Source organism: Loxodonta africana, chromosome 3 (assembly GCF_030014295.1).
Source record: "Loxodonta africana isolate mLoxAfr1 chromosome 3, mLoxAfr1.hap2, whole genome shotgun sequence".
NCBI classification, from domain to species: domain Eukaryota; kingdom Metazoa; phylum Chordata; class Mammalia; order Proboscidea; family Elephantidae; genus Loxodonta; species Loxodonta africana.
The window spans coordinates 143,406,539-143,429,032 of record NC_087344.1 but is presented as its reverse complement, the minus strand read 5'-3'; the positions used below and the strand labels follow the sequence as shown (position 1 = coordinate 143,429,032).

At 43.9% G+C, this 22,494-nt stretch overlaps 1 protein-coding gene across 1 annotated transcript in view; it reads right to left on the bottom strand.

The window, feature by feature from the left end:
* The window catches only part of ABCA4 (ATP binding cassette subfamily A member 4), a 172,791-nt gene that overhangs the window by 77,364 nt on the left and 72,933 nt on the right, over positions 1–22,494 (bottom strand). Inside the window, exons 12-14 of the mRNA XM_064279964.1 lie at positions 4,915–5,120; positions 3,848–4,024; positions 1,703–1,925 (exon numbers count right to left, since the gene is read on the bottom strand). Coding sequence (XP_064136034.1) covers positions 1,703–1,925; positions 3,848–4,024; positions 4,915–5,120 — 606 coding nt within the window. The remainder of the gene's footprint in view (positions 1–1,702; positions 1,926–3,847; positions 4,025–4,914; positions 5,121–22,494) is intronic.

Here is a 22,494-nt window from a genome sequence, read left to right as displayed (position 1 = left end):
TCTAACCCAGTTCTAAAAAGTTCTAGGCCTGTATAATTCTAATTGACTCAAGGCAGAGATGTCAGTCACGCCTTGGCTTCCTATAATGACCACTTTTCTTTGTTGTTTCTGTAGCTTGCATAACAATGGAACCTTCCCATTGTCCCTGCTTCCAGCTTCTTTCCTGAAATGTTGAGGTGGGGAGGAAGGGACAGGGAAAGATGAGAAAGTCATTCAAAGGAAAATCCTATTTTGGTGTGGAAAGCTCTGTTTCCGTCCTTACTGAAACAATGTTCCAGTTCCCACAAGGAGAAACCCCTTTGTGCGAGAAACTTTCTTTGCCTCACGTCCTAAAAGCTTTGAAGTCCTAATGTCTCATTGAAGTCAGAGCTCAAGGTCAAGTCAGTCAAAGTCTCATGGCCATTGCAAGTCAGATGTTTATGCATTTTTGACTTCTTTAATTCTAAGGACACAGACTATCTTGGAAAGGAGCAGACCAAAGGATGGGAAGGAACATGGGGCCACTAGAGGAAGACAAGGAGCTCAGCTTCTCCCCTCATCTCTATAGAGCTCTGGCACCATTTGGCACATTCAGATGGAGTCAGGTTGTTTGAGCAGAATGACCTCTGTCTCAGCACTGATTTTGAAAGGGCTCTAGCACCAGGTTTGACTAAGGCCAAAGCTCACTGGATTTTAATGCAACATTAAAAAAAAAAAAAAAAAAACCCTTCAGACTTGCTGCATTTCACTGCCAAGAAAGAGGCAGGACTTTAACTGGATATATGGACAGAGTATGTGATGGAACATTGTTGCATTAGATTAGCACTAGGTATGGTCCAGCATGACAGGGAGACACTTAGAGTTCTGTGGGTGACCACACATATTACATAGTGCAGAGAAGTACTTCATATGATGATGGAAAGAGGAAAAACAAGCTTGATATGACTACATTTCGAGCTTGTAGATTCTACCAAATAAAATATCAAAAATCTATCTAAATGTATGTCCTTATTATCCAACAAATACAATAAATCATCTACTGTGAAGGAGCTAAAAATAAGGGATTGCAGTATATTTGTGAACCAAAGTTTTATTTTCAAGTCTAGCTTGCAAGGGAGTTGCATGTTTGCAGAGCATGGGCCCATGCATGCTGCCTGCGGCTATAAAAAACCCTTATCGCTGAGGAAGGATGGACTCCAAATTCCATCCTTTAAGACAGAAAGATCTTGAAGATTCTGCAGGCAGGAGGATATTCTCTGGGGAAGCCATGAATGATGTGGCCATGATAATGATAACACTGAAGAGGCTCTCCACATTCCAACTTCAGCCAGTGGTTGGGACAGTAATCCCAGGAAAACACTCCTTGTACTCATTTCTTCTGTGTTTGGAAAGAGAGGACACTTCTGAACATACAATCAACCTGTGTTAACAGCAGTTTCTTGAGAGAACCCAAGGAACGGGGCTGGATAATCTATGTAGACCAAGTAGCTTCCTGGGCAGGATGTGGAAGACAGGGGGGTGCTATGATACAGTGGCTTCTTGGGTGGTCTTTGTTGCTCTAGGTGTCTTCCCCTTGGCTGAAACAGCCAGTCAGCTAAACTGCCATGCTCCTATTGGTGGCCAGAAAATAACTAATCCAGGCACAAGTTGATTAACATGAGGAAGTGTGAGGAAAACCAAATTATCCAAGGTTTTTCTGGGCCTTCTCCATCTATCTGCTTACCATGATGAACATTGTCAGGAGGAAGATGCTCATTGACATGATAGAGAAGCTGTCCAGGAACCAGGTACACCAAATTACTGCATTGGAGACACCCTGATTTTTTAAAGTTTCCTTCAATCTCAACTCCTTCTCCAAGACGATGCTCTTTACAGTCATGGAGACAGAGTAGATCCAGGCCAACACCATGAAGACAGGGAAACAGCGATTCAGGATGATCATAAAGCTGAAGCAAGAGCAAAGAATCAGAGTAGCAGAGTGCTCTGTACCTAGCAGAGGTATAGTACACTTATATTGAATGATTTTATTGAGAACAAAGCCCAGGTGTAGGGGAGAGAAAGCAAAAAAATCTCTACTAGGCATTTAATGGACTAGAATGATTTAATACATTGTATTTTTATTTTTATCTGGAAGGGTTACTTTTTCTTTAGAGCAAGATGGTAGCTTTCTAGTTAACCCAAATGAATAAATAGATAAAATGTGTAAATAAAATCATACTATATGTTTTATATAGCATAGACCTTCCCTGTAATTCCTCACAGGAAGGGACTACAGACTTGATGATGTGGAATGCGACTGGAATAGATAGGTACATGCTAACCGGTACTGACATCAAGAGGTTGGTCAATAAACAAGAGGAACTGGTCGTAGTGAGGTCAATAACTGGGCTCCTCAAGGGAGTCAGCTAGCCCAGTACTGTCTGCTATGCAGGAACTAATTAATGTGGCACTCCAGAAGCCAGCAGTCTATGAATAAACCCATCAGTGATCCCAAGCTCTATTAGCCACTGTCTCTACCAGCCATGTACAGGTAGAGTAGATCTGTGGATATGCACTCCAGGAAGCAGGGTGGATTTGATAATCTGGAATTACTTTGTTCTGAACTCTACACATGTTTTCTATGTGCTAGTAAAGCCCTTGGGGGTTAATATCTATTGGAAATTGTTAGCTGTTTTCAGAGAAAGGGCCAAATTCTAGTATGGGACGGTTTCACTCAATATGGCCCTAGGAGGAGCATGGCAAGCTCATAAAGTCTAAACTTCCGGTACTGACCACCAGAGGGCTCTCCCATGCTGAATGACCTAATCCCTATTGTCTTTCCACACCAACCCCAATTCTCGGCCAGTCCCTCCCATTCTGCTATTGAAAGTGGAACTGGGTTTTTGCTCCTGGGTCCACTTGCCATCTGTGCCTACTGTCCAAACCCAAACTGACTTCAAAATGGCCACTGGCATTTTGAATTGTTCTCCCTTTAGTCTTCTATGGAACTGAGCATGGAGAAGCGATTGGACTAAATTGTTGTGAGAACGATTCCTGTGCCCATACTGGGTTTTATTTCACTCTCTCTCTCACCAGCTAGCAATTTGACCCTTCCTTCAGGCTGTACATGCTTTTCTCCTCCCTGGACTCCGCAGACACACAGGTACGCTATAGGGAACTTGCCAGTTTTCTTCCAGGAATTGAATCCCTAAGCCAACTCTACAGTAGCCAGCTGCTGCACTGGGAACATTTCTGACCCCATCCGCCGTGATAAATGAGCCCTCCCAGCCCCTGTCTCCTTCTCTGCGCCTTTCTCCACCACCCCCCAAAAGCCGTGTTCAGCGAAACAGTAGGCCACTTCCTTAGCCTGGGGACTGGGTGGGCAGGGAGGAAGGGCCCAAGCTCATCCGACACATTCCTCTACCTTTTCGTTAAGCATACATCGTGGGAACGTTAATTAGAGAAAGGCCTGCATTACTCCGAGGCTCCTAGGAACCGGACCTACTTGCCATGCAGAGTCCTCATTTGCCGATTTGGCAATCACTGGGCAAAAACTCTGACCCGAATCCTTCCACATACCAAGCACACTACGTAGTGGGAATCTTAAAAAGCCTTCGTTCCCTCTGCCAGCCTCACTTCCTTTGCTTTAATTTTCACCTTCCCTTCATACCCACGCACCAACTCCTTTTTCTCTCCCTACTACTTCGCTTGTCCATTTCCCCCTGCCTGGAGCCTGGGAGAAGTTGGCTCCTCAGTCGGAGCCCCATTCTCCGCAGTCTGGCCTCAGTCCCTGAGCTTCTCTCCAAAGAGGTTGAAGCCCTGGGAGCACCCCACCTGACCCCAGCCCCAGTGCCCCGATTAGGGCGGAGGAGCTTAACCTGGGACTCACGAGTCATCCACGAAACAGGGGTAAGGCATCTGCTGGAGATAGATTCCAAACGGAACTTCAGCCTGGGCCTGACTCCTGGTGATCCCCTGTTCAATCATGTCCTGCAGATAGGCAAACCCTCCCCAGATATAACGGAAATCTTCCACAGGATCAGCTCTGGGACCAGAATCCCAGTACCTGAAAAGCAACCAGAGGGGAGAAAACAGGATGCCAGCGGGAACACTTCATGAACACACTTGGAACTCACTCTCTGGGAACCTTCTGTGGAAACTTTCCAATTCTGTTTTCTAATTCAGAGTTTATATCTCAGTTATGAACATTAGCCACAACGTGATTCTGTGATTGCTTTCATTCAAGGACTCTACTTACAGCTTTACAAAATTATCTTACTTCCTCTTATTTCACTTAATTTTATTGATCTACAGGCTGAGCCCAGTCTCAATTCCTTACCTTGTAAAACAAAACAAAACAAACAGACAAAAACCAAACCTGTTGCCGTGGAGTCAATTCTGAGTCATAATGATCCTATAGAACAGGGTAGAACTGCCCCATAGGGTTTCTAAGGCTGTAATCTTTGCAGAAGCAGACTGCGACATCCATTTCCCACCGAGCAGCTGATAAGTTCCAACTGCCCACCTTTCGGTTACCAGCCCAGGCTTAATTAACCACTCTGCCACCAGCGCTCCTTCTCCTTACTCTGTATGTACCAAATGTAATTTCCAACCAAATGTAACTTGCAGCCAAATGTAATTTCCCATCAACTTTGGAGAAACCCCATTTGTAGCATCCCTATGTGAAGTTAATGCAATGTCCTGAGGTTCTATAACCAAACTGCACAAGGCCAGCCGGGGATAAGTGCTAATTTAAGGGATGTGAAGACAGGGTAGCTGAGCTCTCCTGGCCCTACCAACTAAACACATCTAACTGGTTAGCTTTGTTCTTTGATCCTGAAGTGTTTCTGTGCTTTTCCAAGTAAACCTCCTACCACTGGGAGGAGATGGGTGGCCTTCTTCTTGAATCGTACCCTAGGAGTGGCTACAGCCTTCTGAGATTGCCTGAGACATCACCTGTCTTTGATCTTATTGGTTTTCTCCACCACATCTATGTCCATGCGGATCTTGTACTTCACGTGGGGTGGTAAGGAGCTGGTCCAGGGATACATGTCAGGGAACACCACGCCGGCCCAGAACCTGTTTTCCTCCAGCAGAGACAGGGCTCGTTGGGTGAGTTGGGTTTCATCATCGTAGCTTTCAAACTTATCCAGGGTCAAGCACTGCAGATAATCACAAAAGTTGAGAGAGTCTGATGAGCACCAGCAACAAAGATTCAACTTCAAAATAAAAGGCAGAGGATGAGGGCTGCTGCCCCAGGGAGGGGTCAAATGCAAGAAGACCTATAAACTTAATGTTTGCTTAACTCTGGAGTCTGGTGTCAATTTTTCAGTGTGTCTGAATTCAGGAGCGGAAGGGGGCTTGGAAATGCTGACTTGCTCTTAGCCCCGCAGGTTTCATGAGAACCATACAATCCAGCTGTCCAAGGCTGTCCAAATATGGAGCTCCTCAAATGACAAAAATACCCGGGGCTCTCACTCCCCAGCATGGGGAGGCAAGGGAGTGGGGTCACCCTGGATGAAGGCTGCTTTGAAGCTCAGAAAGCCTGATGATAAAAGAGTTTTAAAAAGGAGAAACATTCCTAGTGGCAAACCTTCCTGCCTCTCTCCAAATATACATGGATGGCCAGCTGAGGAAAGAACAAGAAGGAAGAAAGAAAATAATAGAGAGCCAAACTGATTTAGAGAAGTCATTTCCAGTAACAATTCTGTGACAGGTAATGGTGGTAGAACAGGAGCCCTGGTGGCACAGTGTTTAAAGCACTTGGCTGCTAACCAAAAGGCTGGTGGTTCGAACCCACCAGCAGCTCTGCAGGAGAAAGACGTGGTAGTCTGCTTCCATAAAGGTCATAGTATTAGAAACTCTATGGGACTGTTCCACTCCATCCTACAGGGTTGCTATGAGTAGGATGCAACTCGACGGCAAAGCCTTTTAAAGGTGGTGTACAAGGAATTTCCTAATATGTCTCTTTTCACCCCCAGAAGAGAGAAACAAAAGGTCAAAACTACGAATTTCTTTTAATGTGAATATTAGGGGTTGTCTACTTTGCTAGGTTTATTAAAGAATTATATTGTTATTTGTACGTGCTTTTTTTCCTTAACTTCTTGTTGCTGTAACACACTACAGGCATTTGTGTCAATGTCTCTTTCTTAGAATGTAACTCACAAGAGGTCAGATGGCCTTGTCTTGATTAATTTGATCATTAAATACTTACTGAGAATCTGCAATATGCCGGAGCCTGCTTGGCTCCAGGGATACAAGGAGGAGAGAGAAAATCTCTTCCTCAAAGAAACTCAAGACCTAATGAGGGACAGAGTTGGGTTAAACCAACAATTGTAATACAGAATGAGCAGGTTCTGATGGGTGCCAGCCCAGAGTCCTCTGGGAGCCCACAGGAGGGATGTACCAAAGTCTACGTGGATGAGTCAGGGAAGGCTGCTTTGGGGACAAGACTCTTGGGCAGGATGAGGATGAGCAGGAAGAAAAGCAGGGAAGGTTGGCTCAGGCAGAGGGAATAGCACATGGAGTGTCTGGGACCTGCAAGAAGAGAGCATGGCCTTATACTTGGCTGTGCACTGGAACCACTGGGGAGCTTTACAAAGATACCTACGCCCAGACCCCACTCCAAACCAATTAAATCAGAATCTCAAGAGAAAGGGCCAGGGCATCAGTATCTTGCAAAAACCTCTGAGGGTAATTCCAATGTGCAGAGAAGAGCGCAGGGTGGACAGAGATGAGTGGCCAGAGACGAGCACTAGAAAGATGGGTGGCAACCAGATCATGTTTGTCCTTCTGGAATTTGTAGGGTGACCAACTGACTGAATTCTTTCTGGGGACATGGGGTTATCAAAGCTAGAACCAGGAAGTTCTGGGCAAACTCTAAAAAGCCCTAAGGAGTTACTGCAGTGTTTTAAGCCAAGGGGGCAGTGGTGGTTCAGTGATAGAATTCTCACCTTCCGTGTGGGAGACCCAGGTTTGATTCCTGGCCAGTACGCCTCATGCCCAGCCACCACCTGTCTGTCAGTGGAGGCTTGTGTGTTGCTATGGTGCTGGACAGGTTTCGGCAGAGCTTCTAGACTAAGGCAGACGAGGAAGAAAGTCCTGGTCATCTACTTCTGAAACTCAGCTCTAGAAAACCCCGTGATTCACAGTGGTCCGATACCCAACCCATCACGGGGAAGGGGCAGGGCTCTGTTGTGTGGGGTTGGAAACCCTATGGGGCTCTTCTACAGGGTCACTATGAGTTGGAATTGATTGTAGGGTTTATGGCATCTAACATCAACATGATATATGTAATCAGATTGTTTCAGAAAGATCACTGGCAGGAAGGGGGAATATGGGGGGTTCAGGATGGATTCAAGGAGGCAAGGAGAAAAGCAGGAAGACTGGTTAGAAGGATTTTGTAATTTCAGTTTAAAGGAGCAAATTAATTTGCACAAAGAGCCTGTAAGTTACCTGGAATGCCAATTTTACTGACAAGGAAACTGTGCTTGTGGAGGGCACCTGCCTGAGACCTCACAGCCGACAGTGGCAGAGCCTGGATTCTCTCCTGTTTTCAGCTCTGGGCCCAGAGTTCCTCCTGCCACATCCCAGGTGCTCAGGAGGCACAGGAATAGTCCCATCTACTGTATGGCTTGTAAGGCCCTTTCGTGTGCTCACAACTGTTTTACAAAGGAGTTATCAATTATCCTCATTTTACAGCCCGGAAAACTTAGGCTCAAAGAGGCTGAGTAACATCTCCAAGACAGTCGTTACTGTCAGCTGCCACCAAGTCAGCCTCTACTCATGTCAATCCGTGTACAACAGAACAAAATGCTTCCTGTGCCATCCCCTTCATCAGTTGTGGATTGGACCACTGCGATTCATATGGTCTACATTGGCTGATTTTCAGAAGTCGATCTCCAGGGCTAACTTCCTGGCTCTTCTTAGTCTGAAAGCTCCATGGAAACTTGTTCAGCATCATAGCAACACGCAAACCTCCACTGACATTCGGGGGTGACTATGTATGAGGTACGCTGGCCAGAAATCAAGCCCAGGTTTCCCACATGGATGGTGAGAATTCTACCAGTGAACCACAGAGTAGGTATCAAATCCCAGTTCATTTGATTCCAGGAGAATTGTTACCAGAAGAAATAAAGAAATGAGAAAGGTGGACCAATCGTAAGGACCTAAACAGAGAACCAAGCTGCCACAGGACTGGTAAGAAGCAGATAAAGCCAGCTCAGTCACTGAAAACCCCTCATTCCTACATCCCATTCCAGGGGCATCAGAGCTCCCACCCCAGCCAGATGCCTCTTATTACTGAGGAGTTGTGTTTGGACGAAGTACTGCAAACCTAATTTAGGGCCTCCTGAGCTAAAGTGCTAAGGGAAACCCTGGTGGCGTAGTGGGTAAGTGCTACAGCTGCTAACCAAAAGGTCTGGCAGTTTGAATCCACCAGGCGGTCCTTGGAAACTCTATGGGGCAGTTCTACTCTGTCTTCTAGGGTCATTATGAGTCAGAATCGACTCGACGGCAGTGGTTTTTTTTTTTTTTTTGCGCTGAAGTGCTTCTCCTCAGGCTCCACAGCCTGGGAGCAGGCCCCATGTAATTTTCTCAGTCTTCTAGATAAAAAGAAAGCAAACAAAGGAAACTGTTAACTTTCCAGCTGATATGGGAAAGAGGAATACAGGTACATGAGAAAATCTGGAGGGTCAAGGCTTAAATAACACCATAAGAAGAAGATAACTATTTTAGAAGGAAATGGAACTAGTATTTCTTTAGAGAATACCATTAAGTACAGGCGGAGTTAATGGAAATGGGGAATTTTCTTCAGTCAGCCAGTCTCTCACAAACAGCCATTGCCTAGCCTAACAATGGCCAGTCCTGAAATGAGAAAAAGGATTTACTGGCCTCATACACAAAAGGTCCTCAGTAAATGTTCATTTCCTCTGCACAGACATAACATTGTTGTTGCAAGATACCGTTGAGTCAGTTTGACTCATAGTGACCCTATATGACAGAATAGAACTGCCCATAGTATTTCTAGGCTGTAGTTTTTACAGGAGGAGACTGTCAGGTCTTTCCTACCATGGAGTGGCTGGTGGGTTCGAACTGCCAACCTTTCAGTCAGCAGCTGAGCATTTAACTGTTGCACCACCAGGGCTCCTTAGACATAACATAGGGTTTGCTATTTTAAAAAGGCCTTTCGTGGGGAAGCTAATATGTAGACTTTCACCTCAGTCAGAGACCAAGGACCTGGTACTCAGTGTCTGTCAGTACTTGACCCAACAACACCGACAGAGAATTGTCAGTATAAGAACTGAGCTGCTTAGAGTACATATCAAATATACATTTAATTTCCCTTAGGGAGACCTCAGCATTCTATAAAGATGAGTAATAGAATAATCTCACTTTATCAGTTCAGTGAGTTTAGAACTGCATATATAGAGTTTTAGTATTGACTATCAGAGTGAATCTGAAATTAAATTTCTAAAATGAATAACAAAGTCATGCTGGGAGTTGAAAGTTCTTCTTTGCCACTTCTTTTAGCTCTGGCACTTTGTGGGCACATAGAAAATGTTCCACCAGTGGGTTTGAACTGACAACCTTTCAGTTAGCAGCTAGGCATTTAACCGCTGTGCACTCAGGGCTGAAATCCCATTGTATACTGTCTCATAAGTAATGTTGTCAGGTGCTGTCAAGTCAGTTCCAACTCACAGCAACCCTACGTACAACAGAACAAAACACTGCCTGGTCCTGAACTATCCTCACAATCAGTGTCATGCTTGAGCTCATTGTTGCTCAAGCATAACAACGTATCATAAATAAATCATAAATATGTTGTATCATAAAAAGGATTCAATACAACCATTATTATTACTGTTTACACAAACTATCTTGAAAGCCAACAGAGTTTAGTGATTTTTAAGTCCCTTTCAGGTCATCTTTCATTCGTGACAGCTGTTTACTAGTGGAGAAAGGCAGTTATTTTCTTTAAACAATATATCTGGGAACATAACCTGTCCTCAGCTGATCCACAGCACCTCATCTGGTTAAAACAATGTGATGGACAGAAGCCAAAGGCCCAGGTCCCACTCGGGTGAGGGGTGTGTGTGTGTCCTAACCCACTGGTGTTCACCGTTCATTAGGTGAAAGTCAGACAAGCTTTATCCAGAGGAAGGTCTTATAAAGCTAATCCAGAACGTCGCCCCCACCAAATCTTCCCGAGGTCAAGACAGAGCAATTGTAGAAGCTTCTTTAGACATGAGTCAAAATTCCCTGGGTCATCATCTGAGGTATGAATCATGATGCATCCTTGAATTCTCATGAGAGGCCACCTGCCTCAAAGCAATTGGCCTCATTCCCTATTAGAACTTGCTCTGCTCACTGCAGTTAAAATCTGGGCTAAAGCAAATATATATCCATTCAAGTGTGTGTGTGAGTGAGTGTGTGCGTTTGGGAGATTTTCTTGGGGTTAGTCGCTCTTGGGTTGGCTCCAACTCATAGTGACCTGATGTATAACAGGATGAAATATTGTGCCATTCCCAAGATCGCTGGTATGTTTGTGTCCATTGCTGCGGCTATTGTGTCAGTCTGTCTCACTGAGGGTTTCCCTCCTTTTCACTGGCCCTTCACTTTACCAAACATGATGGCCTTTTCGAGTGGTTGGTCTTTCCTGATGTGTCCAAAGTAAGCCAGTTGAATTCTTATCATCCTCGGTTCTAAGGAAATTCTGGTTGTATTTCTTCTAAGACTGATTTGTTCACTCTCTTGGCAGTTGGTGGTATATTCAATATGCTTCGCCAACCAACACCGTAGTTCGAATGCACCAGTTCTTCTTCTGCCGTCCTTTTTTACTATCCAACTTTTGCATGCATATGAAGTGATCGAAAATACCATAGCTTGGGGAAGACACACCTTAGTTATCCAAGTGACATCTTTGCTTTTTAAAACTTTTGCAGCAGATTTGCCCAGTGTAATATGTCATTTAAGTTCTTGATTGCTACTTCTGTGGACTTTGATTGTTGATCCAAGTAGGATGAAATCATTACTTCAATTTTTTCTCCATTTATCATGATGTCATTTATCAGTCCAGTTGTGAAGATTTTTGTTTTCTTTATGTTGAGGTATAATCCTTACCGAAGGCTGTAGTCTTTGACCTTCATCATTAAGTGTTTTAAATTGATTCATTTTTGGTAAGCAAGGTTGTGTTATCTGCATATTGCGGGCTGTTAATGAGTCTTCCTTCAATCCTTATGCCACATTCTTCTTCATATAATCCAGTTTCTGAGATTATTTGTTCAGCATCCAGATTGAATAAGTGAGATGAAAGGATACAACCCTAACACACACCTTTTCCAATTTTCAACCATACAATATCCCTTGTTCTGCTCAAACAACTGCCTCTTGGTCTGTGCAGGTTCCACAAGAGCACAATTGAGTGTTCTGGAATCCCCATTCTTCCCAATGTTATCCATAATTTGTCATGATCCAAACAGTCACATGCCTTTGTGTTGTCAATAAAACACAGGCAAACATCTTTCTGGTATTTTCTGCTTTTGGGAGATAAATGTTATTAAACCCTCAGCTGAATTCCTTGGTTTTGACATATTTGATCTGGTCTGATTTGCTGGTAAGTTAGAACACAGTAGGTTCTAATGAGGTTGTATAGAGTCTATCTATAAAAGCTTTTCACTCCATACAGGGAAAAACTGCAGTATCTTGGATGATAGGGAAGAATGTAGGTAGACAAGAACTGGCCAGCATAAGGGGTAAAACGTAAAACTCTCACTACTATTGGGAAAAGAATTCAAACGGCACCTTTAGTGAATAAAAGGACTGTTCTATGGCCTTAGAGGCAGATTTGGGGCAAATGTAGCTGCCAGAGTTCGAATCTCAATGAAGCGTTATAATGCCCTATGACAGCCAAAGGCAGTAAAGCAAGACAAGTGGTTTCCTTATCCCCTTCTGCCTCCCACTGCTGTAGCCAAACCCAGGAAGCAGGGCAATCACCAACTGACTGAAGTCCACACAAGTCCTGTGGTTCTCGTCAGTTGTTTTGCTGATACCAGGAAGCAGGGTTCACCCTGATGGAAGAGGGTAGAGCTCTCTCCAGAGCAGGCAGCTGTGTTCTGAGACCTCCTGAGAATGCAGTCATTTGTTTACAAAGCTAAATCAAACGCCACCTTGGGAGGAGAAGCCACAGTAGCAGCAGGCTGCCTTCCTCAGCTGTGACCTCTCCAACTCTAATTCAAACACATTAAGTAAGAGATAAATTAAGTTATCTACTTGGTGGAGGCAATGGAAGAAAGAAAATCTCTCTTTTTGCTTGAACTTGATAATCAAAGGAGACAGGCACCCTATGCAGACACCATAGCATAAGCAGCCACGTTTTGACTAATACACCCAGCATGTGTCACGGATGAGGTCTTCAGGGATAAAGGAGGCACTGCAACCTTAGAGATGTTGGCCTGGTAATCCTGCCTCTCTCATCTCTAATTTCCAAGCTCAGGCTGAGAACAAAGAGGCTGATGAATGGCTGTGGAGGCCTGAGGTGGTCCTGCTGGTGTTAATGCAGACACCTGGGGTTTCTTTTGAAAAATGCCCATGTTGTGGGCAAACATCCCAGAATGAACTTCCTGGCAGATCTAAACTGTAACATTCAAGATTCATTTCCCAGGGCATACAAAAAGCCACTGGAAAAATTGTTGCTGTTAGGTGCCGTCGAGTGGGTTTCAACTCATAGTGACCCTATCTATACACAATAGAATGAAACACTGCCAGGTCCTGTGCCATTCTCGCAATGATTGCTAGGCTTGAGTTCATTGTTGCAGCCACTGTGTGAATCCATCTCATTGGAGGCCTTCCTCTTTTTTGCTGACCTCCTACTTTACTAAGCATAATGTCCTTCTCCAGGTACTGATCCCTCCTGATAACATGTTCCAAGTATGTGAGACGTAGTCTCGCCATCCTTGCTTCTAAGGAGCATCCTGGTTGTACTTCTTCCAAAACAGATTTGTTCTTTTGGCATTCTATGTTATATTCAATATTCTTCACCAATACCACATCCAAAGGCGTCAATTCTTCTTCAGTCTTCCTTATTTATTGTCCAGCTTTCGCATGCATATAAGGTAATTGAAAACACCATGGCTTGGGCAGGCACACCTTAGTCCTCAAGGTGATGTCTTTGCTTTTCAACCCTTTAAAGAGGTCTTTTGCAGCAGGTTTGCCCAATGCAATGTGTCTTTTGATTTCTTGACTACTGCTTCCACAGGTGTTGATTGTGTATCCGGGTAAAATGACATCCTTGACAACTTGAATCTTTTCTCCATTTATCATGATGTTGCTTATTGGTCCAATAGTGAGGATTTTTGTTTTATGTTGAAGTATAATCCATACTGAAGGCTGTGGTCTTTGATCTTCGCCAGTGAGCACTTCAAGTCCTTTTTACTTTCAGCAAGCAAGGTTGTGTCATCTGCGTAATGCAGTTTGTTAATGAGTCTTCCTCCAATCCTGATGCCCTGCTCTTCATGCAATCCAGCTTCTGGGATTATCTGCTCAGCATACAGACTGAATAGGTATGGTTAAAAGATACAACCCTGACACATACCTTTCCTGACTTTAAACCACACAGTATCTCCTTGTTTTGTCCGAGCAACTGCCTCTTGATCCAGGTACAGATTCCTCAGGAGCGCAATTAAGTGTTCCAGAATTCCCATTCTCCAAAATGTTATCCATAATTTGTTATGATCCACACAGTCAAATGCCTTTGCATAGTCAATAAAACAGGTAAACGTCTTTCTGGTATTCTCTGCTTTCAGCTAGGATCCATTTGACACCAGCAATGATATCCCTCGTTCCACATCCTCTTCTGAATCTGGCTTGAATTTCTGGAAAAAATAGCTGTGGGCTATTTGAGTTGGTTGAGGTTGTGAGGTAGAGGCCAAAGGCATTGCAATAAATTTTATCTTACACACTGGGCACCGTGAACAGACATCTGAAACATTCAGCCAAAAAGGGTAAGGAAATGCACCAAGACTAGAAAACAAAGGGACAGGAAATGCACAGCTGCTAAAAAACGTCCTTTCTGTTTCTAAAATAAATAGATTAAATATAATAATAAACCAAATAAAAGATGGGCCTCAAAGACTCACAGGGGCGAAGCCACCAAAATGCTTGCTATCTAGTTGGGTCCAAGAGAAAACATGACTTAACCTGACTGATAACTGCAAGGGACTTTAGCTCTCAAAATTTTCTCGTTTAATCTTTCCAACAACTCTGGGAGGTGAGTGCTATTTTATTCAAAGTATTTAATAATCCACAGACCAGGGCAGTGATCAATAAGAACAGATCTGGCTGCAAACACCTGATTCAGCCACATTAGAGAACACCATCCAAACTGTGGCTCGAGTTATCATTCTTATTTTTCAGACAGTAGAACAGCCGTTTGCCCAAACCACAGAGGCTATAAATAAGGGCTAGAGACAGTGTCCCATCGCCTACAAGATGAAGCTCAAAAGGCCTTTATAAGTCAGGCCAGTTGACATTTCTAGTCCTATCTCTGGACACTGCTGTTCCTCCTCACGCTATTCCCCTGGTGCTACAGCCCCACCTCTACCCAGACTATCTGCTTCTCTTGAACTTGGCTTGCACATTCTCACCTCTGCATGTTACTCCTCCTTCTGCCTGAAATTGCCTTTCTGCCTTGCTTAGGTGGTGAATTCTACTTAAGGTCCAGCACAAATATTATTTTCAGTTGTAAGCCAGGTGTCTACTTTATGCCACTGCCCCTCCACTAGGGTAAGATCAAAAAGATAAATAAGATGCATTTATTCACAGTCAATGGTAGTGGGGAGGCATATGAACAAATAGTTACCAAGGGCTACAATGGGGGAAATACGGTGCATAGAAGAAGACTTGAAACACAGGAGCTGAGTTCTGAGGGATGAATGCAGGTGTAGACCAAGCATTCAAGAGCAGGGAAACGCCTGAGGGCAGCACGCCATTCCATATAATGTGGAAGAGTCATGACTGGGCTAGATAGGGATGGGCTCCCTGGGTGGCCTAAATGGTTAAGTGCTTGGTTAATAACCAAAAGGTTGGTGGTTCAAGTCTACCCAGAGGAAAGAAGAAGAAAGGACTTGTGATCTGCTTCTAAAAGATAACAGACATTGAGAACCCTATGAAACGCAGTTCCACTCTGACACAAATGGGGTCACCATGAGTCAGAATCAACTTGATGGCAATTGGTTTGGTTAGAGGTCCCTGGGTGATGTAAACGGTTAATGCTGTCGGCTGCTAGCCAAAAGATTGGCAGTTTCAGTCCATCCAGAGGTGCCGGTGCCGGGGAAGAAGGCCCTGGGGTCTATTTCTGACAGAACTATACTGAAAATCCCACGGAGCACAGTTCTACTCTGACACATACGGGGCCACCATGAGTCAGAGTTAACAGCAACTGGTTTGTTTTGTTTTTCACCTTTATAGTGAACAGGAGTCATTGAGGAGCTTTAGGTAGGTGTGTCACGGCAAGACTGGGAATTTAGATTTCACTGGAGGCAATGTGGGAACTGAACAGAAGCAGCGAGAGACTGGAGGCCCAACAACCAGCTAGGAGTCAGCAGTCTTGCCAAGAGATGGTACAAACCTCCATAACAGACGTTATGGAGAAGGAAAGGAAACAGGGACTTCAGAGATAATTTGGAGAAAGAATTGACAGTACTTGGGAGGATTTGTGATGTTTTGAATTTTGATTTGTACAACCTTTTTCTGCTCCACCATACTGAATTATTGTTCCATCAGTCCTTTGAGATACCACTACTATGGCATTATTTAATGACATACTTAAGTCTCCCAGTAGAATGTGAGTTTCTATGGGTCAGGGACTAATCATATTTACCCAGATATAGGTAGTTCAATAAATGCAAATGTATAAATGATTGAATTCAATAAATGCAAATGTATAAATGATTGAATGAACTCAATCTTCTTGGTTACCTACTCTAAAAGAGCCAATCAGAATAGTTTCTATTATCCTAAATATTATAAAATAATAATTGTTGCCTTCATCAGACTCATTATATAATTTATCTATTACTTGCCCAGTGGATATAATTTATCCATTACTTTATCCTGTACTTATTGAGTCCCCTACTAACGTACTTCACATACACATAGAAGAAAGAACTTCTCATTGTAGCCAGACAGATCTGGATTACAATTACCTGGTGTGGTACTTAAATGGTGCTTGGTTTTTAAATCTATAAGATGACAACAATAATGCCTACAAGGTCCTTGGGAGCATTACATGAGACGACTTGTAAAAGTGTCCAGTATAGAACTTGCTCAAAGCAGGCTCAGGCTCCAACCAATCTAAGTCCTTTCTCTCTACCCATGGCCCCCAACCTGCCCACTATCTGCATTCTCATTTCTCAGTCCAGTCTATGTTTCTGAGATACTGAAGAGGCATAAAATAAGGTCATTGCCTGTGAGTTGCTTATGATCTAGTTCACGGCCCTTGAAATAATACTTGCTCTAGTGTTGTAGACTTTTGTATTCTTCCCATCCTGCTCTCCCAATTTCTCCCTTGCCTCTCATCAACATCACTGGCCCTCTACTTAACGAAACATGATGTCCTCCTCTGGCAACTGATCTCTCTTGACGATATTCTCAAAGCAAGCAAGTGGCCTTCTCCCTTATAGTCTCTAAAATGTCTGTGTCTGTTCTCTACCCTCTCCTGTCTGTCATTGCTCAGTGGTCATCTAATGGCCAGTGTCCACCAAACCTCTAGTTCTCAGGTCCCACTGAGTGCTGGACACCCCCACCCCTTGGTCCCACAGGCACCTCAGACTCAACAGGTCCAACAAACATATTTATGCTCTCCCTCCGCATAAAACCTATCCCCCTTCAGCATTGCCCATCCTGGCTAATGTCGACATTCACCTAGATTCTCAAGCTAGAAATTTTAGGGTCATCCTTAATTTTCTTTCTTCTTTACCTTCCACAAAACAGCGATCATTTATCAAGTTTTACTTTTGCCAAACACTGTGCTAACTGCTTTTATGTACATTTACATACATTAGATAGACAGATGAGAAGATAGGTAGGTAGGTAGATAGATAGATAGCTGCTGTTCAGTCATCTTTGATTGATGGCAACCTTATATACAACAGAACAAAACATTGCCTCTCCTGCATCATCCTCATGGTAGCTGGCCTGTTCAAATGCTTCTTTGTGCTAACACACATCTAGAGTCAACGAATCAACAGAAGAAAGCAGTAGGACAGACAATCTGCAAATATCCATTACCTGACTCTAAAGCACATTGCATGGCCAGTGGCTTTACCTTCTTAAGCCTATTTTTCTTAGTGCCTGGGAAATAGCATATGCCCGCCCCCCAACCTGAGCACATTCCGACTTGGTGGTAGTGAGGGGCATGTGGCCAGGAGTGTGCAAAGTACAGAGGAAAAGTAGTCCAAGACTGCCCCCCCGCTCCTGAATTCATCGACAGCATAATCACCCTGTAGATAACAAAGTGTCACACACCTATATCGACCGTGCTGACAGCAGAGGAAAAAGCAGTTAATGAAGGCATGTTTTTTCAAGATTTAGAGAAAGGCAGCTGTTACTGGTTAAAGTATAATTTTATGCCTTCGTCAGAGGTATTTTCATATTAAAAGTTGGCTGAATTCAGCTTCCTGATGTGAAATTTGAGACTTGATATTCAAATGTACTATGAAATTAAAATACACTGTGAAATCTAAATAGTATTTCATCTAGGCCTAAGCTTTCACTAAATAAAGAAATCAAAGGCAAGAGGTGTGATGTTGGTTTTAACGAAAGGGTAAGCAGAGGAATAATTTATTAATTTTTCTAATTGCGCTTTTCTCCAGAAGCAAAAGATATGTGTGAACAAAGGCACAGATAAATCATGAATATACAGGTATATACATATCTGTTTAAGGCATTTTCCTATATGAAGACTCGTTTACCCTCAGTCTCCTCAGGTTTGGAGAAGGGGGCGATGGGAAGGCCAGTAGAAACGAATCCCTACACAGGTGAGCGATGCGAGGCTCCCAAGCTGTCGGTGTCATTTCTTCCCCTAGCCCACTGCCCGCCCTCTAACTGGGAGGTCTCCCTTTCACTTATTTCTATATTTTTCCCTGCAAGTGACAGGAAGAGATCAGGGCAAATGAGATTGAAGAAGTCCCCTGTTGAGGAGGTGCTCTGAGGATAAGAAAGTTCTGGAGCCACTGGAGTACCAGAACATTTTCTAGGGCCCTCCTTCTGAGTCTTCAGGAATGGTCTGACAGTCCCGATTATAAGTCAATTCATTAAGGTTAATATGGCTCCAATAGTCAAGCACCCAACTGCTAAGTGAAAGGTTGGCAGTTTGAACGCGCTCAGTGGCTCCATGGGAGAAAGGCCTGGCGATCTGCTTCCGTAAAGATTATAGCCAAGAAAACCCTATTGGGCAGTTCTACTCTGTCACACAGGGTTGCTATGAGTCGAAACTGACTTGACAGCACCTAACAGCAACAACAACAACAATATGGTGGGTAGCTAGAGTATACACAAAGGTTTTGAATCTTAGGAAAAATATATTCCCCACTGGGTCTGTGGCTCAGGGGTAGCTACATCTGTGTTGTTCATAATAAGAGCTGTTCATTGAATGTCTCTTTTGGACTCTGAGCCTAGCACTTTCTCATTTCATCCTCACAGCCACCTAGAAAGGATGGCATTACCACTCTCAAAGTGTTTTTGTTTAGCAGGGACAGGCTGCAGGGGCAGTAGGGAGTTATTGCTTTAGAGGTACTGAGTTTCTCCTTGGGGTGGTGGAAGGCATTTGGCAATGGATAGCGATGACTGTACAACGTGGTGAAGTGTAATTAACGTCACTGAATTTTACACCTAAAGATGGTTAAAATGGCAAATGTTTTGTTGTATACATTTTGCCACAATAAAAACGTTTAAGTGTTTTTGTTTCATTTTCTTTGGTGTTTTTTTTTCATTTGGGGGGATTGGCAGGGAAGCAGTCATAGAGGCTGACCAAAAGAGAACTTGTCAAACCTCTCAGTACAAGTCTTATTATTGAAAAAGACAGCGTCAGGTGACCCTAAACAGCCCATGAAACAACACACCTATTTTCAAGTCCAGGAGAGACACTTAGACCCATCAACAAGGGGTTTTCATGCCTGGAATCTGTAGGTGGTACAAACTTTTAAACTCAGCTGCTAATGGAAAGGCTGGAGGTTAGAGTCTGCCATGGGTGCTTCAGAAGAAAGACCTGGCAATCTACTGCCAAAAAATCAGCCATGGAGAACCCTGCGGAGCACAGTTCTACTCTGAAACACTTAGAGTCGGAGTCAGCTGGTGGTGGAGGTGATCTACTAGTGAAGGTGCTCAGGGTGGGGTGGGGTGGGGTTTTCAAGCCTCCTCCAGATGTCCCAAAGCAGAAGAACAAAAGAGAAAAATCCAGGATGAATTGCCAGGGATTTGTTTCTTCTTTACCACCCATTTCTCCCCTACTATCTTCTTTCAGTTAATTACTCCTTTGTTTTCCTCCCCATTCTGTACTCCACACTTCCAAGGGGCAGGAAGATCAGAAACCACATCCTTACTACCTGTGCGGGGTTTTGCCACCACCAAAATCCCTCTCGGAACCCCTGGGAGAGGCCACTGACCTGTGGCCACCATCGCCTCTGCTTAGGGGCACTTTGCTTGGCTAATGGAATTGCAAAGCCCTTGGGAAGTCTTGGTGGCTCAGGCAGGATGTGATTAGCAGATTCAGAATCTCTAGAACATCAGATGAGTGGTTGGGACTGAGTGAGATGATGCCATCCTTCTTCTGAGCAGTATTTTTTGGCTGTTTGTATTTGGTTAAAATCTAATATTTATTAAGTGATTGCCATATTTCTGGTGCTGTTCCAAGTGCTTTGCATTAATTAACTTATTTAATTCTCATAACAAGCCTATCAGCAAGTACCATTAATATTCATTTTACAGATGAGGAAACTGAGTCACAACTAATAGGGATTTGAACTCAGGCAGTCTGGTCTCAGAGGGTGAATTCTTAACCACTTAAGGAGTATACACACAGAGAGAGAGATTGAGAATCTGTTGTTGGGTGCCTAGTGTTATATTAAGCAAAAGCTATACAGAAAAAATAATCCTTCGAGGAAACAAGACTTCTCTATGTACATGATACATATGTCAAGTCAACCAAAAGATAGGAAGTATTCTTTATTACCCACTGGTAGTACTTTACAAAAACATTATGGGAACCACTGAACTCCATTCTGCAAGAATAAAGAATAAAGCCCCTCTCCTCTACCCACGCCCCCTCCCGGGGTCCTGCCTATATTTATGATGACAGCTGGGTGGATAGTGTTAGGCATAACCCAGGATGTGGAGCTAGCTGGTAGAGGCACTGGAAGAAGAGGGCAATGCCGGTTCAGTAATTGTATAAGGGAGCCCACACATCTAATAGGTCTGTAAATTACTAGGTTTCTCCCCTGGACATTCTGAGTCAGTTGATCTGAGTTGGTGCTCAGGATTCTGTTTTATAAAAAGCACCAAGGTCATTCTTGTCCTCTGACAGGTTGGGAATTGCTTAGTAATTTCTTGAGCTTTGGTGTTGCTACTGCCATGCCTGGAACCTTCTGGAAGGTCACTGGGGGAAACTGTGTTGCCACTTCCATGATTCCAGAGAGGGAGGGTCACACATCTGGGAAAATTCTGGTGGCGGTAGGGGCAAAAAGGAGTAGTCCTCAAGAGCACCCAGGTGACAGGTGGAGCCAGCTTTTTCTCCTAGTCAGTTATCCCTTGGGACCCAGGAGTCTGGTGGGGGGTGGGGGGAGCTAGCTCCTGAGGGTCCTCAGCTAAATTCCCTCTCCTATTGCCCAGAACATCTTCTACCTTCTAATGGTTTTAGATGAACCGAGACCCAGACCTGAGCTACTGGCAGGTGTGATAAGCCCTGGGGGTTAGAGATAGAGAATTTGAAAATGACTAAGTTGTGCTCCCTGACCCTGAGTAACTCCAAGTCCAGCTGTTCAGCCAGAGGTGTACACATTAACAGCTAACTCTGATCTACCTTGGACAAGGTTCTAAGAGAGATGTCAACAGAAGACCAGGAACGTACCAACGAGGGAGCAACTAACTATATTGAAGCAGAAGAGGTGACATTTGAGCTGAGTCTCAACGAATGAAGGAGTAGAAGTCCAACAGATGGGGAGGGGGTGATTTCAGGCATTAGTGAACATATATTTTTCTCTCTGGTTTTCTTCTGGGGAAATACCCTCCTTTGCTTCACTGTAATCCTGCTTAGTCCATGAAATTTAAATGATGCTAACTCTACTTCCCTTATTCCCATGGTGGCCATATGGTCCAGGCCTGGCCAATCAAAGCACACCATCCCTCCCAGGCTGAGGGATTTTGGGATAGGTATGTAAGCTAGGTCAAGAGGAGAACTCTCTGGAATACTATGAAACCAAACTCACAGTATTGCTTATGCTATGGGAAAGCCGTTCCTTCTTTCTGTGGAATTGCTAGCTGTAAAGATGACCACAGAGGGCTGTGAGCAGTTGATTCACCACCAAATGAAGAGGGCACGGCCAAGAACAAAGCCAGGAAGAGGCAGGCAGGAGGGTGAGATGTAGGGATGTGAGTTCTCATGGTAGCATCCCACTCCTAGATCTAGTTGAGCTTCATTGTGATGTCAGCCAATGACTTCCCTTTTTAATTTGGCAAAAAAGCCTGTGATCAAAAGGGATCCAATAAATGCACAGAGGAAGCAGCATTTGCAAAGAGATGAAATCATGAGAGTTCAAAGGTATGAGGGGTGGTCGAAGGGCCAGTGTAGCAGAGCTGAGGCGTATATGAGTGAGCAGTGGCTGGGGCAGATTTTGAAGCGATTGTGTTCTTTGAGGATTGAGTCATTAAGGTTTTAAACAAGACAGTGATGAAGCAGACGTGTGTTTGGGAATATAGCTCTGTGTCAGTGTGCAGAAATGCCTGAAACAAGAGACTGGACCCAGGAGTCCAAGGAAGAGGCCGTTAGAACAGACTGGCTAGGAGATGACAATGCCTCTAACCTCAGAGAGACTGGAAAGAAAGAGGCAGAGATGAGAGATATTTAGGAAGTAGGCTTGACCCAAGTCATGACAGACATGACAGAGGCAATCTAGAGGTCAGAAGGGCAGGCTGTCAATTCAGATAGCCCCAGATTTGGATCTTGCCTGCTGTACCTAACAGCCGTGGAATGGATCTTATTTAACTTCTCTAAGCCTTGGCTTCCATATCTGTAAAATGGGAGCGATAATAGTTTACACTTCATGGACCTTTTGTGAGGGTTAAATGAGCTAATGTATGTAAAAGCATTTAGCACAGTGTTTGGAAAAAGTAAGACTCAATAAATGATGGCTGTTTTGTGGAATGTAAAGAAGAAAGAAAGTTAAAGATGACTTTAAAATTTCTAGCTTGAGAATCTAGGTGAATGCCAAAGACACTAGCCAGGATGGGCAATGCTAAAGAGGGATAGGTTTTACAGGGAGGGAG